We start from the raw sequence: 12,212 nt of genomic DNA, 5'->3' as shown, positions 1-12,212 counted from the left end.
CTTAATTATCAGGCCTTACAATACTTTCATCCAGCATTATTTCATGAGTAAATAAAATGAATGTTTTGTGGCTTAGTTCCCATATATCTGCCCCTTCACTTATCTGCAACAACAGATCTCAGATAAGGCCAACCATATTTCAGTAAGCACAATATCAGTATGAGGGAAGATTTTCTTTTCCCAGGCAGTAAGTACAGCAGATGTGCCCAGCCAGCCTGCTTGCCCCACGTGGTCAATAGCTAACTAGGGATGGGAAACAGCATTTCGTCCTTAATCAAACTTGATTCACACCTTCAGCTTGGTGCTCAGTAACATTGACATGCACTCAAGAGATACATTGATCTAGTTTGGGATTTTCCCCCATGAAAAGCAGCCTCAAAGTAGCTCCTGTTCTGTTCTCCCGATCTGCTTTTTTTTTTCCCAGCTTGTCAGCAACTGCATAATTTCACTCCTCATTCATTCATTATGTGATACCTTAAAAGCTACTGAGCAAGGGACCTGCGAGAAGACTAAACATGATGATCTCATAGAAACAAATTCACTTGGATACTGATTGACCTTGAAAAATAACTTCCAATGGAAGATCCAATCTGTACTTGCTGCCATGCTTCACTAATAGCTACCCTTGTTGAAGTTACGGCTACCTAAAATTCAAATGCCCATTTATCACGTACAAATGCCCATTAAAAACATATTCACTTTTTCTTTTTTGATCAACCACATATAAGCAACACCACATAACAAAGACATGAAAACATCACGTCAGGAAGGTTGCTTTTTAAACAGATGGAGGGATACACTGCAATAAAGCCTGAAGAAGCTCAGATTGACATGGATAGTGTGTCAAGATTACAGTTCCTGAAAATATATTTCTTTCAGTACAAATCTCATTAACAGCAGCAATTTTTTAATTTTTATTTTAATATGAGATCAATCATATGAGATGCATCTAAATACTGTACAGAACAGTGAGTTTTAGTTATAAACAAGAGGTATTTGAGGCCTTCCGTGCTGTTGGTTTGGTTACACTTGTCATTAAAACTACACTTAATGATTTCTGCTTTCAAAGCAATGCAGACACAAAATGTGCTTCTGAAGCTTACACAGCTCTCACCAAAACCACACACATCTGCTGTATCATTCTCCTTGTTTGCAGCTAGGACCTCAAGTCTTTGACAGCAGATTGCTCAAAGCAAAATACCAGGGCCAAAAGTTGAATAAATGCATGGGAGTTAGTTACATATATAAGTAAATTGCACGTGTAAATCCAAAGAGTAAAAGTTTGATGTTTCCTAAATTTAGAAATAATACTATCAAATAATGTTGGACAGCCTCCATAAGGTGCCAAAGTAGAGACCAAATCTGTGGCTTAGAATCCAAGATTTATTTATACACGCTGTGCACAGACACACAGTGTGCACGTGCTGTATGCATCTTCCCATCTGCACCCACACTCCAGCTTGAGGAAGGGATTAATTCCTTACAATCAGTGTAAATCTAAGCCCCCTATATACTCAAAATTGAAAAAGCAGTTTGCTTGCAGTGCACTGAACTGAACTGGCTCTTAATTCAGCTTGGGAAGATGAGAGCCATTTCAATTTTTGAAGAAAAAAGAAAAAACACTCAACTAAATGCATTCCCTTTATTAGCCCTACTATTCTGTCTTCGTATGCTCTGCAAAGATCAAGATGAGAAAGCAGCAATCAGAGAAAATTTAAGTTTTTAAACAAAACTCCTTCTATAAAACAAAAAGAAATATACATGAATGTACCCCAAACCCTCAAACCAAGAACAACTCCTTTTCAGGGGCTTGATACTACTTGGGAACATCATCAGCTCTGCAGTGTACTCTTCCTGTAACAAGTCAGATGATATTCAATACTCAGAAGAGGACCTGGAGAGTTAGTGCATGCAGATAATGTTGAGGAGAAATGCTCTCACCACATCTGCACAGTGTCCCAAGAGAAGACCTTCCAAGCACATTTAAGCTGCACCTGCTCAGTCTTCCCAAAACTACAAGAGAGTGTTAGCTATTAGCTCACAAATGGAAGCTCTTTCAAAACTTCTGCACTTCAGAAAAGTTAAGGCACTCGCTGTACATTTGCAGCAGCTAAAAAACACAGGTAATGTTCTTCACACGAAAGCATTGCTTTCTGCAAACAAGGCATGAAAAATTAATGAATCCTTTAGAAGTGAAATTAAGTGCAACTTACCATCCAAAACAAAAAAGTGCAAGATAAAGGCCCAAGAGGGTTGCAACAACATGTCTTATAAATGGGCTAGTTTTGCTTGAATGAAGGTATGTTCGAAACCAAATAGCCGCAAGCAAGGCAAACAGTTGGCACACTACGAAGTTGACCTGCATAAAAAAGAAAAAGAACAATTCTCACACTTGTGTATTAAAACTAGCTGACAAACTATAAACAGTTTGCAACTGGCAGAACTTTGGGCTCTCCCACAGCTCTTCTCACAGCACATCAACTTCAGAGCTCCACCAAGCACAAAGCAGGGCTCCCACCAGCAGCCACATAGAAAGGATTCTTCAAAGCTATAGAGGCAATCTGGGCACATATCAAACAAGTTCTGTACACCAAACCACTCTTCTCTCACAGGCACATTTACACTTCTCAGTAATGTGAAGATGTGGGTTTGGTTGTTTTTTTTTTTAAACTTAATTACTGGAGTGGAACTTGGGACAACCTGCAACCACAACCTACAGAACTCATCTTCTCAACCACCCGTAGGTTTCCCATTTGCAAGGAATAATTCCCCTTCTACTGTACTACTCCAAACCCTTCTGCACCAGCGAGTTACACAAGCATTAAGTGCTAACAGGGAAAGCAGCTGTGGGCACAGTGCTGCTCTTCTTAACAGAGCAGGTTCCCTAAACTCAACTGTCACTTATGCTTGGCCATCCATTTGCTTACTCCCACATTTACATTATGCTTTTAGCAGTAACTGAAAAATCCTAAATGAATGAGGGGATATTCTTCCAGGGCATAACTTGACCTGTTTTTTCTCCATTATACGCACTGATGCAAATGAAAAAGAAGATTTATAAGTCAGGATGAGTTTCTGGGTTCTGTGGAAAAGTTCCATACGAAACAGTTGGATTTAATGAGCCACTGAAAAAAACAAACTGATCAAATATACAGAGGGGAAGAAAAATAAAAAAGCCCAAGTAATTAACTATGTTCTGATGGAAATGGCATTATGTGCACTGTATCTGTTTGCGACCCCAAGAACTCACACCCCAGGCAGACTGGGATGGGAAGTGAGAGAAGAGGTTACCTCTGAAAGCAAGGTGGCAAGGACTGGGAGAAAAAAGGCAACGAGGTCTGGCTCCTATGGTTGCCATGGCAAGGGGAGAAATGCTCGGCATCTCCAACCCGTACCACTGTTTCTACAGGAGCGGACAAGCTAAACAGCAGACCCTGAGCTTTACAACTCAGGATAAGCTTGTAGGTTTAGGGACATGGAATAATCCCAACTGACACAAAAATGTACAGAAATCTAAGGATGTCAGGTTACAGTCTTTGAAATTCACAAACAAATGACCTAAGCAACGCAAGCCTGTTCTGAAATCCTTGCTCACAAGTGACTCCACAGTTAGCAGGGAGTGCTTTTAAACTGCTCTTCCCAAAAATGCACAGATGGACGCGCACTGGGATGCACAAAAGACACCACCACAACATTCACACAGCACCTCGGGGCCAGCTCCTAACCCTACCCGTCCACCCCTAATATCTGCCTCACAAGGCACAGAAATATGGCTTAGAAAGCACCGATGGTTTTTACAGCCTTGTATTATACCAGGTGCCCCCAAAGCTTTAAATACATATTTACAAAAGCAAAATACACACAAGTTAAGAGTTGAAAACCATCTCCCATTTAGCCTTTACATATACCTCCTCCTGGTAATGCTCCTCTGTTCTCCCCAGCTGGATTTCTGCTTCATTCTGCACATGGACAGTTGCCCAGTTTTTGCCTGTATCCTCCAAGCCATTAAATACTTACCATCTGCATCTACACCAAATACAAAACCTTACATTTCCCCACAGGCATGTTTATGCAGATCTGACCACAGCATGGGAAGAATATACAAGATAATGAAAGTTCAAAGTGTAAACTAAATGCCCACTAATTTCAGCTGCCTAATTTCCAATAGATAGTGCCTGGCTTTTCAGTCAGTACTTTCAACAGAACTTCAATTGGAGCTGTGCTTTGAAAATACAGCTTCAGCTGCTCTTATGAATATTCAGCATTCCTATAAATAAGGCCCAAAGCAGCTCAGAACACAAGCAAAACCTAAAGTCATCACGATGACATTTTCATTACGTTATTTCTCTAGATCACTAGAACTCTGTGGCAGATACAGATGTGAAAAACAGCAAAGCAGGAGGACCCGTATTCTGAATGAGGAAAGGAGATCACATGAAGAGAAGTTGTGACCATTGCTGGGCTGTATCACAGTCAGACAATCCTCACCTGATGCTCCTCCTGATGTTTAAACATATACTATTGCAGGCTAACCATTCACTTCATAGACACTTAGAATATCTGATTGCTTACGTTTTAAAAAGAAACAAAACATGGCATTTCTACGACAAACTCAATGCTCACCTGTTTGCAATTACCAGTTATTGCTTCAGCCCAAAGCACAGATTCCTGCCACTCCAGCTATCAAAAGTATCAACTCATTTCACATGGAAATAAGATTAACCCCCTGCTGGTCCTACAGGAAGTAAAGAGAGACTCTAGGCTTCCAAAGCCCATCCTGCTCACCTCCAATTCCAGCATTTATACCACGCTGCAGGGCAGGCAGGCGGGCTGCTGAAAGCTGCCTCCCAAGCATCCTCACTTAAAGATGCTTTGGCATGCATGATACAGCAGCGTCCACACAAATCAGATACATACATATTGTAATTTAACCTGAACTGGACCAGAAGATACGTTCCAAAGGAAATGGGACATCTGGCCTGTGGACTAGACCTCAGCAGCAGAATTTCCTAAAATCATCACAGCATCAGTGATGGATCTTCATTAGCAACAACATCCTACAGATACACTCCTATTGCACCACAGGACTTGATGCAAACAAAGCAAAATTCAACATTCAGCCTTTTCTCAATCACCGTCTTCACTTGGCCTCAGCTAGCAAGAGCTCTGCCCTGAGCTGCACGACCATCTCAGACATACAGCTTGCCTTGAAATACAGCATGAAAGTGAACCCTCTTGCCAGAAGGCAAATGAAACAGTCACTCAGAGGGCAGGGCTGGATACCATCACTGTGCAAGCTTACACAGAAAACACGTGCACAGCCAAGCAGCTATTCAGCTGGCAAATATCACATACGGTAACCTCAACATCTGGGAGTGATAGACTTGGGTACCTCCTGAAAGCTTACATCAAACCCTTACAACGTTCTGAGTACGGGCAGAATACAACTTTTAAACACCTCATGAATTGGTTAGACTGGAACAGAACGCCCGCAAGGAACAAAGACAACACCATGAAGGCAGCATGATTCATTCCACAAACCCAACTCTAGTTGTCTCCCTTCAGTCATAAAAGCCACTCTTACAAGCAGCTCAGGTTTTATGGAGGAATAAAAAGTTGGATCCATTAGAAGTTAAAGTCTTAGGGGTAAAAAAAAAAATATATATATATATACCTGATCCAATGTGTGGAACAGGAAGTTTCACCCGAAGGCGTTGTAATTCAGTGTATCTATGAAAGAAAAATAGAGTTTTTGACCTCCTCATGTTACAGACCATATAAGCTGAGCTTATAGGGACTGTAACCCCTATACTCCCCATATAACTTTCCATTACTGCTGCTGTGTGCACATGGAAGAACTGAAAAAACCAACGACTTACAATGATGGCACAAATGATCAGCAATGATCATCCAGTAACTACTGACATAGACGCCTATCAAATCCCTCTTAGAAATATTAAGGTATTTCAAAACTTGCTACACGTATCCTTGCAATTTTCAAGTTCAATCTGCTGTTTTGGTGCAAGAGCAGTGGTACAGCACAGCTTCCCTGCGCCTTTTGTGCCAAACGTGACAGTGCCACATGAGTACAAACCAGTTTCCATGCTTGGGCTATTTGAACTCAGCTGTTCTAGTAAACTCATTGAGCTGTAAAACGCATTAATCTACATGTCAAATTTCCCACTTGCATGCACTGTGCAAATGTCAATAGAAAGCCTGTAACAAAACTTCTTTAAAAAACATTGATTCTAGATTTTTAGATGTTTAAATACAATTTGTGAGCTGCATTTGTAAAAACATTCCGTTTCTCAAGAAAAGCATTTGAGGAATCTATTCCTTATATAAGGAAAAGAAGAACAAGGTTATCAACTGCTCAGGATTTTCAGTTTCAGAGTTTTAGCTACAACAATTTGAACTGCTACAAACGGCCCATCTTTGACATAGGCAGCATCTAAAAAGTATTAATAGTTTATTAGAAGTTCACATTAGAATGAAATATAGGAGACCATTTCTCTCAAACTCGTTTTTAATACACTGCTGTGCAATTTTTATGCACCGATTAAGATTTTAACGACGGTAACACCCAGAAGTCCCATATCATTGCCCCTTCCATACTGCTCTTCATGCCACTTAAGTCACAGCCATTTCTCTTTCCCCAAAGCCATCGGCTGAAGACTTGAAAACATCTACACATGTTCCCCAAAAGCTCCTTTCAACACAGGAGAGCTGATGCTTCCCTACGGCACCCAAAGAGCAGTACACACAGCTCTCCTGTCCAATTTCTAACCTCCATCCAGCAGAAAAAGAACAATCACGACGCTCCTGTAATTGCCTATTGCCAAACCACTAAGAAACCAAAAGTGACAACTATTATTATATGAAAGCAACAATCAATTTCTCCATCAAAAAAATAATCCCATGGCAAGAATGAAAATCAAAGTGTCCAGTAATTTACTTCAATTCTTTGGGAAAGGTCTGAAAGAATCCCAGAGGTCATCGATATCGGATGAAGCTGAAGGATACTTGAGCGTTCCATTCAGAGAACATCACAAACTGACAGGGCGTTCCTCTTTCAATTCAAAGGCCATAAACCTTATGGTGATGCTTTCAAGTCCATTTTTGGTTCAAAGAATACCAGTCACCTTCCGTGACAAAGATTCAATTCATCAGCACTCCTGCCATCTCAACCTCATCCCATGAGGAATATGAGGAAAAGTACGTGAAGCAGCAGCAATTATTTTAGGTGGTACCAGTGTGGGAGATGTTAACTTTGTGTTCTTCGTAACAAAGACTGTGCTGCTCTGTTTGTAGACTACCAATGTCAGCCATTTTCAGACCATACTTAAAGCACAATTCCTCTAAGAGCAGCCACTTGCTCTAAGACTGTGCTCTACCCACTGTTAGCCAACTTCTATAATACTGGCGAAAGCTTGCCACCATTATACTTCATCTGTTTATGAACTTTAGGAAGCAGCTTTAAGCACTTAGATTCTGAATGCTGTTTTCCCAAGCTGACTGAAGCCCAAAACAGAGACAGACATGACTAATGTTAACACTATCTCTATTTCCTGTACCAGCTTTCAATTTTTAACTTGTATTTCTTAATCACGTTGGAGAACAACATATGCATTTTACACTGAAAACAACCAGAGCTCATTCAAGGGTGGAAAGAAGGCAACTGAACAATATTCTTCCTGCTCAGCTCATAAGGGTGTAGCATTATCTGATAATAGGCACTGAGCTTTGAACATCTACGTGTACACAGCAGTAGCCAAAATCTAAGAAGCAAGTTTGCTCCAAAGGTGGAAACTGTGCTAAAGCCTAGGTATTTTTGGTGGTGGTCTCATTTCCCTCTCCCTCCCTCCCCATATCATCCCTATGTGAAAGATAGCCTAAGATGCTGCTTCTGATGAGCAAAACTTGGTTTGGCCAGTTAAAGATTGCAGAACTCAGTCTAAAATGGCGCAAGTGTTTACAGCATCAAAACAACAGTCCAGGATTCTGTTGACAAACTGTGGTTCCAAACAAAGACCCATTCAGCTACTGAGCTATCCAAAATGTGGCTTTTTATCACACATGCATGCACAACATTATTAACCTTGATCTCTGCTCTGCCTCTGGAGTATAAGCAACACACAAGGTAGTCAGATGTGCATCTGAATGGCAAACTTTTATTTACAAAGGCTGTTCCAAAAGTAATACTTTATTATGTTGGCCCACAACATCAGAAGTAGACATCAGTAGTATAGCAGTAGAGGTTGAACCTTCCCATCAACATTCCATTACTCATTGCTGTGACAGATGGCAGCAGAGAGGCACTCTGACACAATGGTGTCTGACATGGAAGTGTCTATAAAGCAAAGGTGTGTCACTGAATGCCTCCATACAGAAAAAAATGGCACCCATTGGCATTTGTGAATGCTTATGGAGATCAAACAGTGGATGTGAGCACACTGAGGGGTAGGTGGTGCATTTCAGCAGTGGTGACAGCAATGTGAAAGACAAGCCCCATTCTGGATGCCCATGCAGATTTTATGAACACAACATGCAGGTTCTTGTTCATCATTGGCAAAAATGCAGAGCCAATGGTGGTGGCTATGATGAAAAATAATGCTCTGTAGCTGAGAATTTCTTCTGTCAAGTAGTGTTAGTGCTCTCTTTAGGTTCCATGGAAATAAATACAAGGTATTAGTTTTAGAGCAACCTATGTAATACTTCGAGTAATAATTATCTAGAGCATACACTGAGTTTTGTTGTAACTCACTTTTCTAGCCCTTTGAAAAAACAACCAACATATTTGGGAGTATTCTTCCCAGTTATAACCATAAACATGTACTCTCAACCTCTGCTCTACTATTATACTCTGGTATACGAGAAATGGAAACTGAAATCCCACTTCAACAGTAACCCTTGTTTATAAAGCTTGCAGAAATCCAGGAACAGCAGCAGTCCCTTTACTCAGCAAGTAAAACAAACATTCTCCACCCATCACTAAAACATTAAGGTCAGCTCCTTTGCAGAAGGAAAAAGGGGAAAAGGACAGGATCTCACTGGTTTCTCCATCATTTCTATTTGCAGGAAGTCAGAGGCCTGGAGCATCACTCCCATGAAGAAAGGCTGAGAGAGTTGGACTTGTTCAGCCTGAGAAGAGAAGGCTTCGTGGAGACCCCAGTGCAGCCTTCCAGCACTTGAAGGGAGCCTCTTTATAAACAGGAAGGGGACTGGCATTTTACACGCGAAGACAGTGACAGGACGAAGGGAGAAGTTTTAAACTAAAAGAGAGGAGAGTTAGATTAGAAGTTTAGAGGAAATTCTTTAGTCAGAGGACAGTGAGGCCCTGGCACAGCTGCCCAGGGAGTTGTGGGTTCCTTGTTAAATGATAGACAGGAGGAAGTAAAAATCAAGAGTATCACCCCAGCAGAAGGCAGGTCAGAAAGAATAGCAATTACCTATAGAGGAAGCACTACCAGTACGGAAGATACCAACTGCAGTTACACAACCTAACAGGCTGCAAAACACGAGCACCTTCTTCAGCTCAGGCCACTTGAATGAGACATAAATAGAAACACCCAAACCCCATGCACTGCAGTAACACTGCACTGTTACAGCCAGTCCGAAGCAGCATCTTCCGCTTTGGATATCTTATTCCAGGGTAGAAGGCAGAGGTGTGGCTCCTTTGCAAACATGGCTTGGCTGTTGAAAATATCATTACAATGATCATTTAAAAGAAGTAGATAAATAGAAATAGCCCAGCTGCTCTATTCGCAACAGGGAATGCAAAATACAAAAAAACAATGCCTGATGTTGACATGTACTTCTTCACCTTGGAAAGTAGCATCAAGTGAAATATTCATAGTGAAGAACTGCACGAGCACACCCCTTAAAAGTGGCACTGGAAAGATGCATGCATTAGGCAAACAGGATTCCACCTGGCTGTGTGAAATCTTCCTATCTTCCAAAAGAAAATGAAACCCCACAGCCTGAACTCCCTTTGGAAAACAAGAAAAAAGCAGGGGAACCTTTACTCATGAGAAGTGCACAAGTCAAAATAAGCAGCTTGATAAAGACATAGAATCCTAAGTGTTGGAAAAGGCTAAAGATCATCTAGTCCAACTGTGAACTCACAGTCACCATGCTTACTAAATCTCATCCCTGTTCCTAAACATGTCATAATTAAGGCTGCAGCACAGATCTTCATCAGGCCAAAAAAGATACACAGGTGTTAAAAAGAAGCAAGTACTGAGGCTGGTGAATTACACGTGAGCATTTTCCAGAACTCTTTGAAAGCAGCACTGTGCCCACCACAGCCCTCCGAGGAAGAAGAGCTGTATAGCTGCAGTACAGCTGATTTACAACAGCAGCTCTTCAAAAACAAACAAAGCAGCACAGTAGCAGCTATTCATTCTGCAAAACAAGTTACTCTTGTCATCCTTAGCGTGCCTTAATGCTTTTGCTTTATTAACCTGTTCTCTGGGCACTTAAGCATTTCTTCTCAGCATCCTAGGACATGGTGCTTTTGCAGCACTTCCTGAACGGCACCCTGGATGCAGGAGTGACTCGTGCACCAGTCAGTAAGCACTCTTTCTTACAGCAGCTAAATGAATTGCCTAAGGATGAGGAAAAAAATCGGGCAAAGCAAAGCAGTAACTCCAGACTGCTCAGGTAAAGCATGTTCATTTCAGCTGCTCGCTGGAGAAATCCTGGGCTGTAATTATCTTTCAGGTTTCCCATTACTTCACAAAAACCTGGAGAAATCCCTACTATGAAAGTGATCGAGGCTGTATCAAAGGGAAAATCCACCATCTCCTCCATATGAATTAAAAAAATCTAAGTAGCTGTATCCTTCATGTCTCCGCAACAGTGTTCATAAACCTGAAATAAACAGAGACATCCTCATTTTCTGCACTAAGTCTTCCCTGAACTTAAGAGACAATTCATCTTTCCCTGCACTGCAATCGGCGTCTGCTGCCTTCTCTCCATTTCTGTCAGCTCCCACTCCTTCCTTCAAGGCAGTCACTGTCTCCTGCCAATTTTTTTTCTTTTCCTCTTCTCCCAGCAATTTCATCCTTCTCTACACATTTCACACAGTGCAACTCCAACCAGCATCACCCAGAGCACAGTGTGCAGGTGTTGCCTCAAACACTGGATTCCAGGAAAAGTGCAACTGCAAAGAGACCAGAGCTATTTGATGGCATATTCCTGAACTTTCCTTTAAAAGAGTGGAAGAGAAGAAAGCAGAGTGCCTACCACTCTCGCACTAGGAAAGGTGAAATATCTGAAACATCCATTTAAAGGGAATGGCACACAGAATGCAGAACACAGCACCTCTTGCTGCTTCTGATCACTCATTGCCTCCATCCATTGCCAGTGGAAATCACACCACCACCCACCCTTCATTTTTCTGACTGCTAGCAGCAGATACGGGAAGCACAGGGCAAAGGAGGGGCACAAAGCCCTCGTCCTACCACTCCCTTACTTCAACGTTTGCATTTCACACACCCATCAGTACCACTTTTACTCACTTCTATTACTCATACATTTCCTGGGTTACATCAGCGAAAGTCACTAACAGAATAAAGCTTGGATGCTCTTTACCACTTTCCATTTTTTAATCATAGGCTCAGTAAGGTTGGAAAAGACCACTAAGATCATCTAGCTCAACCCCAGCCCATCCCCACCGTGCCCACTGACCGCGTCCCTCAGTGCCACATCTCCATGGTTCATGAACATCTCCATGGACGGTGACTCCACCACCTCCCTGGGCAGCCTGTGCCAATGACTGACCACTATTTTGGAGAAGAAATGTTTCCTAAGATCCAACTAGAACCTCCCTTGAATATATATAGTTAAATAATTCTAAGACAAGACTAGGCATCTATGTTCTGGACATTTACACAAGCATTTTAATTTCTCCTCTATATTTAAACAAAAAGGCTTTCATTAGATTCAAGCATTTCAGTCCTCAGGAGGCTGTGTCAGGTTGCCTGGGCAGAAAACAAGGCAGACTACAGCACTGCTAATGCCCAAAACTTCCCAGAATACCATAGAGCTATGAGATGTGTCCAAATGCTTCCTGCAGGCAACCGGGCTGCTAAGCAAAATAACTTCCATGCCTGGTCTTCTACCCAAACTCCAGCAGGAGCTCATCTCCAAAGCATCCAAAGTCAGAATCACAGAATCACAGAATCACAGAATCACAGAATCACAGAATC

At 41.7% G+C, this 12,212-nt stretch overlaps 1 protein-coding gene across 1 annotated transcript in view; it reads right to left on the bottom strand.

Annotated features, from left to right (window-relative positions):
• The window catches only part of MBOAT2 (membrane bound O-acyltransferase domain containing 2), a 90,588-nt gene that overhangs the window by 73,892 nt on the left and 4,484 nt on the right, over positions 1–12,212 (bottom strand). The window contains exon 2 of the mRNA XM_042813428.1: positions 2,214–2,359. Coding sequence (XP_042669362.1) covers positions 2,214–2,359 — 146 coding nt within the window. The remainder of the gene's footprint in view (positions 1–2,213; positions 2,360–12,212) is intronic.

Source organism: Centrocercus urophasianus, unplaced genomic scaffold (genome assembly GCF_019232065.1).
Source record: "Centrocercus urophasianus isolate 14NV4802_14NV808 unplaced genomic scaffold, USGS_Curo_1.0 seq_10, whole genome shotgun sequence".
Taxonomy (NCBI): domain Eukaryota; kingdom Metazoa; phylum Chordata; class Aves; order Galliformes; family Phasianidae; genus Centrocercus; species Centrocercus urophasianus.
Note: the sequence above shows the minus strand (reverse complement) of the source record. Positions and strands in the feature narration are given on the sequence as shown.